Here is a 16670-nt window from a genome sequence, read left to right on the forward strand (position 1 = left end):
ATTTCTCTTTTTAAAGGATGACTCCGATTGCTGTGTGGAGAATAGCCAGTAGCCCTGGAGACCAGGGTGGAAGCAGGGAGCCAGTGAGAAGGCTCTTACAGTAGACCTGGTGAGAGAGGAGAGTGGCTTCTCCTGGTGGTGGGGTGGAGGTGGTGAGAAATGGTCGGCTTCTTGCATTTTAAGAATAGAACCCACAGGCTTGCTTACGGATTGATTGTGAGGTGCGGGGAAGAGGAGTCAAGAATGACCCAAGATTTTGTTCTTTGCAGCTGCAAGGATGGAGTCAACTGAGATGGAGAAGATGTGTGAGGGACAGGTTTGGAAGGAATCAAGAGCACCTTGAATGAGCACGAATGAATGAAAATGAATAACTGAATCACTGAATATCTTCTTTCTCCCAGTCGTGAAATAAAAGTCTTGTCCCGCAGGCAGCACCCTATGTGCCTAGAGCCAGAGGTGGAACCTCCCCTCGGAAAAGGCGGTAGTGGTTCCTTTAAGAAGGCCTTACCCCGCCCCCCACGAGGGCCTGCCCAAGCACAGTCACGTGACCCGCGATTACGCACAAGGGGTGGGCCACTGGGTGATTTGAAAGCCCGGCGCGCACAGCACGAGCTGCGGTTCGGCCTGTCCCTGGGATGTCGGTGTTGCGGCCGCTGGACAAACTGCCTGGCCTGAACACGGCCACCATCTTGGTAGGCGTCAGCAGCCCAGATTCTCCCGCCCGCCTTTCCTCCCAAGCTGTGCCTCAGCCGCAAAGTCCCCTGCGCTCTCTGAGGTGCTGGCGTGGGCTATTCTGGCTGGGGTGTGGTGGGCCGGAGAGCCACACTCTAAACCAATCGGAGTAGCCGCCCTTCTGAGGCTGAGGGACGGGACACCAATAAGTGCGCAGTTTCTGATTGGTGGGGCGGCTGGGCGGGGCGACCGCGCGCAGGGCGGGGTGCCGGGTGTCCAAAACTCGGTTTTCCCGCGTAGAGGGATCGGACCTCTGGGAGAGACGAGGCCTTTCCAGGAAGGGTCCGGGGAGGTAGTGAGTGCTTTCCGGACAGGACCGGAGAGGGTGCAAACCTCGGGCCCTCTGCCGGAGTCCTCTCGGTAAAAGGGTGCCTCGCGCGCTGGAGCCAGAATCTTGGGTTCGCGGCAGTCCGGGCCCTCCAGCGGGACTGCTGTGTCCAGGTATCAGTCGGTCGCCTTCTCTCTCTGGGCAGCTGGTGGGCACGGAGGATGCTCTTCTGCAGCAGCTGGCCGAAGCGATGCTCAAGGAGGATTGCACATCGGAGCTGAAGGTGTAAGTAGCCTTATGCTGGGGGTGTCCAATCGCTGGCCTGGGCTCAAGGAAGAGCGGGGTTGGCTGTAGGGGGACCACCAGAGAGGCGGTCACAGGTGGAGCCAGTTGACCAAACCCTCAGAGACTCCGTCCTAACGCGTGATCTGTCCCCGTCCAAAGGCATCCTCCATCACTGTCACACAGTTTTTCTCTTTTCCTCTAGCACTTGTCACTATAAGAAGTTGCCATGTTTCTTTACTTGTTGCCAGTCTGCCACCCCTAGGGACCCCAAGGTCAGCCCCTTGAGGGCAGGGACTTTGACTTTTGCTCATTGGTGAATCCCCAGTGCCTTGAGCAATACTTGGCACAGAGTACATGCTCAGATAACCCCCAAATTTGGAGAAAAAGTAACTAAAGTATATTTTGTTTTCCTTTTTCTAACTGAGAGGGAGTAGAAACAGCTGCTGGCAGGAGTCAAGTGACTGAATACATGTGGGTGTCATTCTCCCTGATAGAAAGATTATGTTCCCTTATTCTACCTAGTATGGGGCATTTCCAATTCCCACAGAGGAAATACCCTCTAGATTTGGATCATTCTCCTTCAACGTAATCTTTCCCTCAAAATAAAGATTGTTCATATGTCCATCTGTGCTCTACCTATGTTGCCAGGCTCTTTGGCTATAGAACACCAAACACAATAACCAATAATCTCAAACCCATAGCTCAGAAATTGGAAAGGATAAAAAAAAATTAATTTGGGACTTCCCTGGTGGTCCAGTGGTTGGAACTTTGCGCTTCCACTGCAGGGGGCACGGGTTTGATCCCTGGTCCAGGAACTAAGATCCCGAATGCCATGGGGCAAGGCCCCCCCCCAAAAAAAGTCAAAAAAATTAATTTAATTAGCATCAGAGTAAATGGAAAACGTGGATAAAATTGCCTACATTCAGCAAGATGGAAACCATTGGCAAAAAAGAGCCACATGACATGCAAAAAATCTGATGAAGAACCCACTCTGGGAAAAGGGGAAGAAAGCTCCTTTTTGAGTGCTCTGTGCCATTGAGGAATTTAATAGGAACATGAATTTTTTAAAGAAGCGTTCAAAGACCAAATAATAACACAACAGACTGAGAGGAAAAGGGAGGTTGCAGAGCTAAGGACAAAAAAGGTGAAAAATAATACCATATGAGATCTATCTAATAAATACATAGAAACAGCAAGGATCAGAGTAGATGTGGTTAAAGACTTAATTATTTACAAAGAAGAAAGATTTGAGAAAATTACAGCAAAAGTATTTGAAGTGTAGTAGAAGACGACTTCCCTGGAATGAGTGAAGAGTTGAATTTGTCCATTTAAAAGGGTACATATATCTTGTTCCAGGAAAAACGGACAATTATTTACTTCCGAAGTAAATAATTCTTCAGACTTTTAGGCTGGAGAAGCAAATCACCCATATGGTCATCTGTTCATTCTGTTGTCAAGTATTTTCGGCTCTCTGCATTTGTAGTATTTGGCAGGAGCTAGGTTTGACCTTTTGTGGTTATGTGGAGCCACGTGACTAGTTCTGGCCAATGAGTTGTGAGCAAAAATGATTGTCTCCTTATTGCTGAAGCATTTAGTTGCCAGTGAGAGACCTTCCTCAGTACCCTTTGTCTCTCTCATGTTCTAGAGTGGCAACTTCATTAGCTGAGGTCCGAAGTTATGGTTAGAGCAAAATATAAATGTATATAATAATACCATTAATAATAGCAATATAAATTACATTTGTAAGTTTTGTCCAAATGGTAAGGTAGATTATAAGAATGCTAATTTTCTCACTTTTCTTAATAATAGAGAATCAATCCCATATAGGTAGAATCAAAACTGTTAAAAATGATACCAACTTACTCATTTATTTTTTTAATTGGGTTCTTTGAGGAAATAATTTCTTGTGATTAAAAAATAATTTATCCAAAGTTCATCTTTTTTTTCAGTTCTACTTTAGTTATTTTGCTTCCACTAAATTCAGATAAAATTAATACTATTATCCTATTTTTATTTATTTTTATTTTTTATCTTTTGGCTACACCATGCCCCTTGCGGGTTCTTAGTTCCCCGACCAGGGATTGAACCTGGGCCATGGCAGTGAAAGCTCTACATCCTAACCACTGGACTGCCAGGGAACTCCCTCCTATTTTTCGATTACATCTACTGTATTCTAGTGTCTGAATGTGTATACATTGTGTACATGGAGAGATGTTTAGAAAAATGTTCTAAGGTTAATAGTAGTTATTTCTAGGTAACTGAACTTTTAGGAGTATGTGTTTCTTTTTTAACTTTTGTGTTTTGTATACTTTTTGGTATTCTTAAATTATAAGCTGAGGGGTGGGGGGCAGATGAGTAATAGTCATATGTGGAAATGGGCAGAAGTCGAGGATTCAAAAAAACCCTTCAGGTGGGTATTTGACAATCCGAGACTAAGTCCAGACAAGAATGATGAGGGTGACTTGCCCAAGGTCACATAGCTGATAATTGGCAGACCTGGGATTTGGGGCCACTTCTGTCTTACTCCAAAGAGCTTCAATCTTAACACCTGAACTTCACAGTCCAACACCCTCCCCCGCTTCTGAGCCTGGTCTCCCTCCCAGCATGCAGTGTAGATGTCTAGCCTCATGCCATCTTATATCCAAAACTCCCTCTTGCCAAGGCAGTTACTAAACTTTCTAGCAGGGAGAGTAGAGCAGGAGTCATCTGGATAGGACCAGCTCTGCCCTGTCCCTGTGCTTACCTGAAAAGTCTTGCTTCAGGTGAATAGGAGAGGAGCTCTTGACAGCCTCTTCCCTGTGACGGGCGGCATGTGAACAGTCATTGTGATGTGGGTACGTATTTAGTCCTGCAATTTCTTGTTTTTCAGCCACTTGGCAAAGTCCCTCCCTCTGCCCTCCAATGTGAATCGGCCCCGAATTGACTTGATTGTGTTCGTGGTCAACCTTCACAGCAAACACAGGTGAGAGCCAGAGGATGGGGGCTGCCACGCTCAGGTAGACCTGGCACGGGGATGTGCTGGGACAGTGGCCTCACTTGTGATGGGAAGGAGAGGAGACAGGGAGAGGCTACCTGGGGTTAACTTAGACGGTGAGGAGTGGGGAGCCAGTGGCCAATGCAAGATGTTTAAAAGACACTGATAAATGCCAGCAGTGTCATCTGTCATTTGGTTCTCTGAGGCCTACTGTGTATCCCTGACAGCAGGCACAGACATGAATGAAACAGACCCTGTCCTCAAGGTCCATTAGGGGAGGAGGCTAGACTTTTGAACAGACAGTTACAGTACCTGCGATGGGTACTGTAAAAAGAAGGAAGCGTGGGGCGGTGGGAGCCCAAACAAGACCTCTGAGTCTCAGGACTTAGGTCAGGCTAGACTTCCCAGTGGAGGTGACATTTAAGTAGACACCTGAGAGATGACGAGAAATTAGCCAGGGAAAGATGAAAGTGAGCAGAATGTTCCAGGTGGAGGGTTAATGTAAAGGGCAGGAGGAGTGTAGTGTGTTCGGAGGACTGTTGAGGCCTGTGTAGCATCAGAGCCAGTCTAGCGTGGGGCCGTGGCAGTGGCAGCATGGGTGGTGTTGATGCTGGTGGCCTGATCCGGTCTCCCTATGGTGCTGGCAACCCTGGGGACAGGACTGCAGCCAGCCTAGGGAGTACAGAAGAAAGGTCTGCCCTCTCCCTCCTCGGGGACAGCTGGCTAAGTGCGGGACACAGGGTCCAGCACAGAAACCAAGGCAGATACCTGGGCCTGTGGTAGGGATCAAGGGAAGGATGTGGTGGAAACACCTGGGAATCCAGTGGCATAGAGACACCAGATACCTGTAGTGTCAGGACCAAGTCCAGACCGCACTACCTGACCGGTTGGAACCAGTCAGCGGTGACTTAGGCCCAGGTGAGGCTGAGATCTGCCATGGTTGCCAGAGGTCCCTGGCTCAGCAGATCTGTTGCTCTTTGGGTGAGATCTCTCTGTTCACCAGAAGGGACACTGGCCCAAGTCTTTGGAGAGATCCTGCTTCACAGCCACGCTTAGGGGCAGGGCCGCTGTTGCTGTTGGCCTCAGGCTGTGTTCATTCAGGCTGAAGCCTGACCTTTGAGATGGCTTTTTGTCCAGGAGACCACAGGTTCCTTCATCAGTCCCTGGACACGAGTGAATGAAAGCCTCAACCCAGAAGGTCAGGGTGCTGTTGCTTAAAGGAAAAGAGTGCTTTCATATGATTGATATGACTTAAAATCACTGTAATCTTATTGGAAAGCAATTCAGCAATACTTATCTACACTTAAAAAAGACACATACTGTGACCCAGCCATTCCACTTCTAGCATCTGTCCTACAGAAACACTTGCTTGGATGTGTAAGGACCTGTGGGAAAGAAAATGCGTGCAGCATCTTTCGTAACGGTGAGCAACAGGAGACCGTTTAAATGTCCATCACAGGGAAAGTAGTTTGTGGTACTGTGTGGTCATTCCAAAGAATGTAACAGAGTTGTCGAACCCAGTTAGACCCAACTGGATTCTGGTACATATCACTGTCTGTATTTGCATATGAAAAATATTCCAGAAGAATTACACCCCCAACTGTCAGCAACAGTTATCTCTGGGGAGTTGAAACTGAAGGTGGCGCTGGAGACGGGGACTTTTACTTTTTACTTATACACCCATATTTACTGTTTGATTATATTACGAACTTGAGTCACTTTGTAATTAAAAGTAGTTTGGGAAATTCCCTGGCGGTCCAGTGGTTAGGACTCCTCGCTCTCACTGCCGAGGGCCCACGTTCATCCCTGGTCGGGGAGCTAAGATCCCACAAGCCGCGTGGAGTAGCCAAAAACAGAACTACCATTGGACCCAGCAATGCCACTACTGGGCATATACCCTGAGGAAACCATAACTCAAAAAGAGACACGCACCACAGTGTTCACTGCAGCATTATTTACAATAGCCGGGTCATGGAAGCAACCTAAATGCCCATCGACAGGTGAATGGATAAAGAAGATGTGGCACATATATGCAATGGAATATTACTCAGGCATAAAAGGGGACGAAATTGGGTCATTTGTGGAGACGTGGATGAATCTAGAGACTGTCATACAGAGTGAAGTAAGTCAAAGAGAAACAAATATTGTATATTAACACATATATGTGGAATCTAGAAAAATGGTACAGATGAACCGGTTTGCAGGGTAGAAATAGACACACAGATGTAGAGAACAGACGTATGGACACCAAGGGGGAAAAGTGCCGGGGTGGGAGGGGGGTGGTGGGATGAATTGGGAGATTGGGATTGACATGTATACACGGATGTGTATAAAATGGATGATTAATAAGAACCTGCTGTATAAAAAAATAAATTAAATTTTAAAAATGTAGGGTTGGGCTTCCCTGGTGGCGCAGTGGTTGAGAGTCCGCCTGCTGATGCATGGGACACGGGTTCGTGCCCCGGTCCGGGAAGATCCCACATGCCACGGAGCGGCTGGGCCCGTGAGCCGTGGCCGCTGAGCCTGCGCGTCCGGAGCCTGTGCTCCACAACGGGAGAGGCCACAGCAGTGAGAGGCCCGCGTACCGCAAAAAAAAAAAAAAAAAATGTAGTTTAAAGATATGAAAGGACAAAGTGTTCCTCTAGGGCTGTTTCCTGTCACCCTCCTCTCGTTCTCTGGCCTCTCTGGGAGCAGAGGCGGGGCGGCTTCTGCTTTCTCTGTTGTGAGGTTTGTCCTCTGCTTTGTTCTCTTGCCCTGGCTACTGCAGCCTCCGGAATGTTGAGGAGTCCCTGCACCATGTGGACGCTGCCTTCTTCCTGGGGAAGGTGAGCTTCCTCGCCACAGGCGGTAAGTGCATCCCTCCCCCGCCGCTCACCCCCTCCCTCGCCAACCCAGGGCAGGCTGCGGCTGGGCCTGTGGTGGACTCCTTGCAAAGGCAGCCTGGGTGATGGAAAACACATGCATTTTGGAATCTGATGTTGTCAGTCTTTATAAAACAAATCTGAGCTGATCAGTCTGCCAAGTTAATTCCACTGAGATAACGGCTTAGAGGTGCCTGGTGGCTCTCTGTGGCTTTCAGAGTAAAATCCAGACTCCTGTAAAGGCACAAAGTATTTTGCAGTTTGGCCCCTGCCTTCCTGTCTTATCTCCTGTTACTCTTCCCTCTGGCTCAGCCTATAGTTCTCTGAAACTTGGTAATATTAACAGTGGAAATAATAATAGCTACCCTATATCGAGCACTCACAATAGACCAGACACTGTCCTAAGTGCTTTGTTTCTATATTACTTAATCTTCACAACAGGTGCTACTGTAGTAGGTACTATTTTCTCTGTTTTGCAGCAGAGGAAACTGGTCACGAGGTTAGGTAACTTGCCCAAGGCCCCACAGCTGAGCAGTGGTAGGGCAGAGATTCACACGTAGAGAGTCATATTCCAGAGCCCATGCCTTTCATGATTGTACCATGTGGCTTCTCTCAAATACTTTTTCCTCTTCTTTATCTCGCTAACCCCAATTTCTGCCTCCTGGGGGACCTGACCAGCCCTGCAGTCTGGGCCCTCAGGGTATCCATCCCACACATGCCTCTGTCAGAGACTCCTAACCCTTCTGCCTACACTGACGGTGTGCCTGCCCCGCCAGCGGCACTGCGAGCTCCTTGCAGGAAGGGCCTGGCGCAGATTTTTCTCAGTAAGCACTGGTGGATAAATGGACACCAGGTCACTTCCGTGTATTCATTCATTGAATCTCTATAGTAACTCAGCAGGGTAGGGGTCGTTACTACCCTCATTCCACAGACGAGGACATTCGTGGTTTTATCGAGCACTCTCTCCAAGCTCCTTCAGCCTGTTTTCTGATCTGATGATCTTGACTGCCCTGAAAAGAAGGTAGAACAGGATTGTCACCCCACTGACTAGTAAGAAACTGAGGCCCAGAGAAGGGAAATGAACTACTTGGCCCAGTGCTTCCTAGATTACAGTCATGAAGGTAGAGATTACAGGCCGTGGCTTCTTTGCAGCTGGGCGGGAGAGCCACTGCAGCATTCACCGGAACACCGTCACGAAGCTGGCCCACACCTACCGGAGCCCCCTGCTCTTCTGTGACCTGGAGGTGAGGACCCCGAGTACGCGGGTTGAGGGATGGGGCAGTCAGCACACAGGGGCCGTGGCAGGGATGCTTCTTGGAGGCTCGCTGAGTACCCTGGTGAAGGGGGTCCTGATGTGGAGACAAGATCCTCGTTTGAATCCTGGCTATTCTGCTCGCTGTCCTTGGGTGGGTCACCGTAAGCCTTGGGTGGGTCACCGAAAGCCTTGGGTGGGTCACCGTAAGCCTTGGGTGGGTCACTGAAAGCCTTGGGTTCGCACATGTAAAGCAGGGTGATGCTCCGTGTACATCTTGAGCTCTGCTCATACACCAGGCACCATCACCTCTTGCTTTTGCGTCGTTCTCTCTACTCGTAACTAAGTCTTGTGTGTGTGCCTGTGGGTCCATGTTAATATCTCACTTCCCTGCTGGGGTTAAGTGCTGTGAGGTCAGGCATCTTGTCTGCCTCATTAACCAGCAGTGAAGGTGCCCAGTGTCCCCCTTACATCCCTGGATTGCAGACCTTGTCTGGTCCCATCCTGGGGCAGGGGGTCTAGCAGGCAGCAGAAGGGGAGGCTGGGTAGGTGGGCAGGTGGTTGGATGGATACATGTGATGTTAGTTCTGCCCTGACTTGCTTCTGTGGGTGTTTCTCACGAGGGTGAATGCTCATTGTGGGGTCAGCGCAGCAGATTTCTATTTTGCTGTTGAATTTTGCTCTTCAGCCTCTCTTTGTGCGGTACGGAACCTGATGACTTTTTGCTAAAGGGTCCTCAGCAGGAGTTGATGCTGCTGCCTCTGGGCTCCCAGGGCCTGGGCTGCCCCACCCGCACGCCAGACCTGCTCAGTTGGTTTTGAGATTCGTTTTAAAGATTTGTGTTTCTGCTCTGTTCTGGGTCTTGCACCTGTTCCCAAAAGCAAAGTGATGTCGTAAGAGGGAACTGAGTCAGTATGTGGTCCCTCATCACCAAGGGTTCTTACTCTGGGGTCTGTGGACCCCTCTGGTCGGAAGGGAGAACAATTCAGGGGATTTGCGGACCTGGACGAGGAAAAAAAATTACTTCTTGCTTTCACTAACCTCTAAAAGAAATTTATCATTGTGAATGTCGGCAAGAGATGTCAGTAGTATTAGCAGAACCTGTGACTGTTAGCAATAGAAGCGGCGGACGTTGCCATGTCCCATGGGGATTGGGGCAGCTCTCATTACTACTCCGACACTGCAGAAGGCATTAGACCTGCCCTAGATCTCATTCATCGCATCGGTTAAGATGTACAAATTTGTGTTTCACACTTGATGACTATTTTAAGAACCCCGACTAGACCGATGCTCTGATCTCACAGGTAGGACCTGAGGCCCGGGGCACCCCTGAGGAGCCTGTCCCTGCAGGCTTTCCTCACAACAGGAGAGGTGAGACGTACTCGCAGTCACACAGCTAGGAAGTCAGCGGAAGAGCCAGGTTGGCGTGCAGCTGTCCTTTTCCTGTCTTAGCGGGCTGACTGTGTGGCTTTGAACAAGTCGACCCACCCCCAACACACACACACACACACACACACACGCACGCACACGCACACGCACGCACACAGCCTGCCTTCTCTTGGCTCTGAAGGGGAATCGCCATCTTTGCTCCACAGCAGAGGTGCGCGTGGTACTGCAGTTCTGTGTGTGGTCATGAGGTGGCAGGCTGTACCAGGTCCTGGGTTGTCCTCTAGCCTGAGAACTTCTCTCAAAAAAGGTCTGGGGCCAGACCTTCTATTTCCAGCCAGCAGCAGCCCTGCTGAGAACCTGGACCTGGCATTCTCTCATACAAAGCACCCAGTGTTTGGACGGTCAGCACTCCTCGTACCGCTGTTGTCCTGTTCAGGGCACACTCCCCCGCTTAATCGACTTGGAGCCTCACCGCGTTCTGAGGCCTTTGCGTGGCAGGAATTATTAGCCCCGTTTTACATGTGAGGAGAGACCCAGGGAGGTGTGGGATTTGCCCAGTGAAATTATTTCCCAGCTCCACTGATCAGGCCCTGTGCTGGTCCCTGAGAACACAAATGCCTCAGATATTGGCCCTGCCTCTCAGAATCAAGCAAAATAGACCGACATGTAACATACGCAGCAGGAGAAGGATTTGCAGAGCTTTGGAAGCCTGGCCGTGGAATTCAGTCCTTCCTTCCTGTAGGTGACGGGGCGTCATGATAGGGTCAGAAGTGGGATTTGCGGGCCACGTCTCTGGAGTATGATGTGTGATGGGAGGAGGCCTGGCCACAGGCAGGAGGCCTCGGGACGAGGCTGCTGCGGGAAGCAGACCGTGGAGTCCAAGTGAGAGCAGCAGCAGTTTGGAGGGACAGTTCAGAGGCAGAGGCCACAGAGCTCAGAGGACTTATTCAGCAAGTATTTCTGGACTTCCTTGGTGGCGCAGTGGTTAAGACTCCACCTGCCAATGCAGGTTCGAGCCCTGGTCCGGGAGGATCCCACATGCCGCAGAGCAACTAAGCCCATGTGCCACAACTACTGAGCCTGCGCTCTAGAGCCCGCGAGCCACAACTACTGAAGCCCGCGTGCCACAACTACTGAAGCCCACGAGCCACAACTACTGAAGCCCACATGCCTAGAGCCCATGCTTTGCAACAAGAGAAGCCACCACAATGAGAAGACCGTGCACCGCAACAAAGAGTAGCCCCTGCTCGCCGCAACTAGAGAAAGCCCGCGCACAGCAACGAAGACCCAATGCAGCCAAAATAAATACATTAATTAAAAAAAAAAATAAAACAAGTATTTCTTACATAACCTACAGTGCGCCGAGCATTGTTCTAGGCACTAGGGAAGCAGCATAGAGCAGAACAGTTTTAAAACTCCCAATTCTGTTCTAGTGGAGGAAACAAAGTGAGGAAGTAGAACGTATGGCGTGGTAGAGAATGGATGTGACCTGTCAGCTAGTGGTAAAGTGGCAAGATTTACATAGGGGTTGAAGGGGCTCACTAAAAAAAATGACCTGTAAATAAAGACTTGAAGGAAGGCGCCATGGAGTCTCCTGGTGGAAAGGCCCACTAGGTTGGAGAAACAGCAAGTGCAAATGCCCTGAGTTTGGAACTTGCCTGCTGTGTTCAAGGTCCACAGGGAGGCATGGGTGGCTGGAGCAGAGCTGTGAGAGACGAGTCAGAGTGACTGTGGGGCTTTGTGGGTCGTAGGACAGGTGGTGGCTTTCACTCTGAGTTAGACTGGAGCAATGGAAAGTGTGGGGCTGGGCAGGGGGAACACAGCCTGACTCGGGTTTTAAGTGGGTCCCTGCAACTGTTGGGAGGAGAGTGGACTGAAGGGAAACGAGGGCAGAAAGAAGGAGATGGGCCTGGGGACTGTGTCTGGAAGAGTTAAGAGTGGCCTGGGCTCAGTGGTGTCTGGGGAAGAGGGAGATGAGATGGTCTGTGATGCTGGGTGTTTCCAGGGCGGGGCCGACAGATGTGCTGATGGCCTGGATGTGAGACAGGAGAGGAAGAAGAGTCAAGGTCGACTCTGGAGTTTTCAGCCTGAGCGACTGGAAGGATGGGGTTGCCTGTGGCTGAGATGGGGCGACTGCAGTTTGGGGGGACTCCCAGGAATCCGTCTTGGGCACACCAAGACTGAGGAGTCTGTTAGGTGTCTACACAGAAACCAAGCAGGCAGCGGCACGTGTGTGTCTCACATTCAGAGGAAAGGTCTGGAGATGCAGTTTGGCCATCCTCAGCAATTAGATGGTTTGAAGGTCACGGAGCTGGATGAGATCACCTGGGGACCGAGCGTGGGGGAAAGAGATGCAAAGGCCAAGCCCTGGGACCCCCAGCAGTTAGATGTCACACAGAGGAGGGAGCGGCCTGTGGGGTGAGAGGAGAAGCCACGGAGGGTGGGGTCCTGGGAGCCAGGTGGAAAAGACTTGTCAAGGGGAGGGAGCAGCTGCGTCAGATTCCGCTGAGAGGAGACTCAGTACGGTTGAGGCCATGTGATGAGGACTGACGTCGCCTCTGGATTTAAAACCCAGGATGTCGTGGGTGGCAAATGGTGGCGGACGTGGGGATGCCTGATCACTAGCTTGGGTGACTGGGTGGATGGTGGCGCCCTTTCCCCAGTTAGAGAGGGAACAGGGGAAGGGGGAGATGCTTCTGAGGCCACCTGTTGGTCAGGGGAGAACATCTGAGCATCACTGTTTATTCCTCAACATTTGTAATGAGCACCTCATCTGCCGGCGCCATCGATGCCAGGCCCTAGGACAGTCTTGTCACCCCTGCCTAATCCCACGGCTCCTCTGGGCCCACCAGCCCTTCAGAGGCCCTGATATAGGAACCGTCTGTTGACAGTGCCTCCCTGTCCTCAGAAAGGGCAACTCTCTACCCACCCCTCCTTTCTACCCCTGTGAGCGTCTTTCTCAGACAGATCCCAGGTAGGGAAGCCTTTGGGGCCTACTGTACCCCGGCGTTGGTTGGGACTAGCCCTGGTTCAGATGCCAGCTCTGCAGGCACTAACTGTGTGCCTCTGGACAGTTGGCCTAACCTCGCCAGCGCAGCTTGCGGGGCCTTCATTTCTTCTGGAGCAAGGGTCATCGTCTCTGGTATCCCTGGAGGGTGTTTGAAGGATTCGGTAAACTAAGGTGGTTGGAAACGGCTCGGCGAGGTGTGGCGCGGACAAGGGCGTGGCCATGCTGGGCAGCGGTGCCCCGAGCTGTCCCCACATCTCAGCACCCCGCTGCCCTGGGCAGCCCGCGGAGCTGCTCCACGTGAGAGGAGCAGGCCCCCACCGCCGTTCTCTGCTCTTCCTCTGCAGATAGAAGACTTTCGAGCCACCATGGCGCAGCGCCTGGTCCGCATGCTGCAGATCTGCGCCGGCCATGTGCCCAGCGTCTCGGCCCTGAACCTGCTGTCCCTGCTGCAGAACTCTGAGAACCCCTCCCTGGAGGACCTGTGAGGGCCACCAGCCCCCGGGCTGCCCCTCCCCAGGGCTTGGTGCCCGGCTCAGTAAACAGTCACTGGTGCCGGGGCTTGACAGGCCGGGGTCAGCAGGCAGTTCCCTCAGGGCCCAAAGTCCTCGAGCTCCAGCAGCACGTGCTGGGGGCAGGGGGTGGGGAGGGAGCCCAGCTGGTGGGACTGCAGCCCCCCTCCCCCTCCCACGCTCACTCCAGCAGAGCCCCAGGTCTTTGTCCATCTGACGTGTTCTCTCTCCACTTAAGACTTCAACTGAACAAAGGGTCCGTGGCTAAAACAAGTTTGAAAATCACTGGTCTCGTCCACCACTGATTTTACAGATGAGCAAACTGACTCAGAACAATCAGGAGTCGGGTAGGGGGAGCTTGGACTCTGTGAGCCCAGTCGGACTCTGCATCCTGGCCTTGCCATGCCTGGTTATAGGACCTGGCTGTTGCCTCTTGGGGCCTCAGTTTTCCCAGGTGTGAAATGGAGATTGTTCTACCTACCCTGTTGCGTTGTGAGGATCGTATGACATGGCGGAGGTGAAGTGCCTGAGGTTGTATTACTCTTGCGCTTGTTTGAGCGCCTGATGTATTTCATAATAAACGTGTTAATGCTTTCACAGTGCCAGGTAAGCACTCAGTGAACAGTTATTTGAACTATTATTTGAAATCACACAGAGCTAAGTTCAAAACCTGGTGCACATCCAGGAGTTACACTGTGAAGCCTTAAGGTTGTGAGAATTCAGTGAGAGAATCTGAGGGCTGCTTTCTGGGGTGGCAGCAAGAGATTGTGCCATGACCATTGCTTTCCTTCTCCTTTGGGTCTCATTAGAATGTGTGGAAGTGCCGGGATTAGAATCCAGAAACCCTGGCAGCCAGATCTGGGCTCCGGCTGCTCCCCCGTGGCCGGCTGGGCACGCATGTGAGAGCTGGGGGGTGAAGAGGAGGCCTGGTGGGAGAGGCCTCAGGAGGAGAGCCAGGTCCTGGCTACCTTGGAGCGTGACAGCGCCCTCCCAACCCCGCCCCGCTGCTTGTGCCCCGGCCTGTCCTCCATCCTCAGGCCTCAGGACCGACCGGCCCTGCTTGATGCCTTGGACGGTGCCAGCACTGCAGGGCCTCTGCTTTGACGTCACCATGGCAGCCGCAGCTCATGCTCTCCACCGAAGGATGGGCCAACCTGAAACTCGGTGCAGGCGTCATAAGGGTAGGGCCCGCCTTTCTCCTCTCCTTGGGTTCCTTCCAGACCTGGCCCAGCGCCCGACCCTTCGTGCGTGCTCGGTAAGGTTTGCAGATGCCTGGCTGTCTTCCAGGGAGCCCCCTCAGCCCACCGAGAACCTCAGCTGCCAGCTGTGGAGACTCGGTTCAGGTCCCAGACGTCACCCACCCGACGTCGCAGAGCTTCACACTTCACAGAGCCCTTCTCACACAGTCACTCCTGCCAACCCTTCCCGCAGACCTGTGAGGTTGACAGTGTTTCCGCATTTCAGTTAATGAAACTGAGACTGTTGTCATCAGAGGCTTATCCACAGTCGCACAGCTAATTGGAGGCAGAGACAACCTCTGGCCCCAAGTCTCTGCTTTTTCTCTCTGGTTGTTCTCTTAGGCACCTAATCGTTGAACAAAGGTTTGGGCATCTCTGCTGGGCAGGCCCTGAGCTGAGAACACAGAAATGGTGGACACACAGGCCTTGAGCCAGAGAAAGCAGGCGTTTGGAAGGGCAGTCTCCTATTAGCACAGGGGGAGGCTTCACAGAGGGGAGGGCGGAGAGCAGGCCAGGGGACCGGCCCACCTAAGGAGGAGGATGGTGCAAGCCTCAGGCTCCAGCAGGCCTGGGGCACAAGGATCGCCCAAGGACTCGCAGCATCTGGGAAGGGAAGCCAGCTTCTGTGCTGAGGTTGGGGTGGGTCTGGCTTGAAGGAAGAGGCTGGCAGTAAAGGTGGGCAGTGAATCTGCGGGGATGGGCTGGATCAGCAGAGGTCCAGGAGGCCAGCCTTCCAGAAGGACCCTCGGCTCCTAGAAAACAGGCATTGTCTTCAGCCCCTCAGGAGCCTGGGCCACAAAGGGCAGGGCTTTGCAGGGCTGCATGGGTGGAGGGGGTGGGGAGGAGGCCTTTGGGGGATGGAGCGTGGTGTCCAAGCAGGAGAGTGCAGCGGTGTGGGCACAGTCTGCCTGCCTCTTCTGGGCTAGTCATTTTGCCTGGAGACAGGTGGGGTCCTCCCCATACACCCGCCCCCACCCCCAGTCAGCATGAGGCACTCTCTCGCTCTCTGGTCCCTATGCCACGTTTTCTTCGCCACCTGGTGCCATTTAATGAGAAATGGCGTGGCACCACGTTCTCCAGCCGAGGATCTGGGAGCCTTCCAAGTGCTGGGGGAGCGTGACGCTGTCACTGCTGTAAGCTCCAGCGAGCTTGGCGTGGGGCCCTGGAACCCAGAGGCCGCCTCTGCCTCACAGCAGAGCTGACCAACCCCTAAAGGGCTGCCGGCCACCCTCAGGCCCACTGCCCCCAGCCGGGGAGTAGGGGCCAGCAACATTGTCCAGGAGACAGTTTGACCGAGGGAAGTGACGGAAGACCAGTCTACGCCCCCGTGGTGCCCAGAATTGGCGCTTGGTGCTGTGGAGGGAGATGGGAGAGGCTGTACTTGGCTTCTTACTGATCTCCCCATCTCAGGCAGGTCACTTATCCTCGATGTGCCGCAGTTTCCTCATCTGTAGAATGGGGTCAGGCTAATTGATGCCCTTCTTCCAGCCGGTTGTGAGGACTGACAATCAGAAGCTGTTATCTTAAACATAAAACTCCAAGCAAATGGAAGACTTCTGGGGCTGGCCATGGTCACAGGGTGATCACGTTTGAGGCAGTTATTGAGGGTTGGCATGGACCCCTGGGCAGCAGGTCCGAGTGGGTGGGCAGCCCAAGGCTCCCGGAAGGGACGCCCTTCTGCTGGGCCTAGGAGCTGCCCGGCCCAGGCTCTCTGAGAGCACAGAGGAGGGAGTGAGACGTTTGGGCCCCCGCCGTGTGGATGAGGCATCCAGGCTGTCAGAGGGGCTGGGCTTGTTCAGGGTCACAGGTTCTTTTGTGTCCTCAGGCCACCTGGTTGTGGGCAGCCCTGGAGCCCAGGCCCAAGGTTTTCACATTCTCCGTAGGAGGCGGCCCAGACGCAAGCATTCAGGCCCGGGTCTGCCCAGGAGGCAGGGCCTTCCTGCAGGGAGGGGGCTCCGCAGCATGGCACCTGTGTCTCCACCCCTCAGCGAGCAGAGGCAGGGGCAGCCTGGCCACAGAGAGGAAGTGATGCAGTGGGAAAGGACCTGGCCTCTGAGTCCCATTGACTTGGGGTCTGCGGCCAACCAGCAGTGTGACCTGGGGCGGCTTACTTCCCATCCCTGAGCCCCACGGCCTGCTGAGGTTCTCCTGA

General features: G+C 52.7%; 1 protein-coding gene across 1 annotated transcript; it reads left to right on the forward strand.

Annotated features, from left to right (window-relative positions):
• Positions 1-577: 577 nt before the first annotated feature.
• CENPM (centromere protein M) lies at positions 578-13683 on the forward strand. Its single transcript, XM_065887589.1, has 6 exons — positions 578-692; positions 1206-1285; positions 4155-4247; positions 7027-7106; positions 8273-8364; positions 13116-13683. The coding sequence occupies exons 1-6, from the start codon at positions 636-638 to the stop codon at positions 13254-13256; spliced, it is 543 nt and encodes a 180-aa protein (XP_065743661.1). The 5' UTR covers positions 578-635; the 3' UTR covers positions 13257-13683.
• Positions 13684-16670: the final 2987 nt, after the last annotated feature.

The sequence above is a fragment of the Phocoena phocoena genome, chromosome 11, assembly GCF_963924675.1.
Source record: "Phocoena phocoena chromosome 11, mPhoPho1.1, whole genome shotgun sequence".
NCBI classification, from domain to species: Eukaryota; Metazoa; Chordata; class Mammalia; order Artiodactyla; family Phocoenidae; genus Phocoena; species Phocoena phocoena.

Bases quoted from the DNA above. Each gene is read 5' to 3' on its own strand.
- CENPM (XM_065887589.1), top strand. From the start codon at position 636: ATGTCGGTGTTGCGGCCGCTGGACAAACTGCCTGGCCTGAACACGGCC. The intron at 1,286-4,154 runs GTAAGTAGCCTT...CTTGTTTTTCAG, and splicing joins TGCACATCGGAGCTGAAGGT to CCACTTGGCAAAGTCCCTCC. The intron at 7,107-8,272 runs GTAAGTGCATCC...GCTTCTTTGCAG, and splicing joins GAGCTTCCTCGCCACAGGCG to CTGGGCGGGAGAGCCACTGC.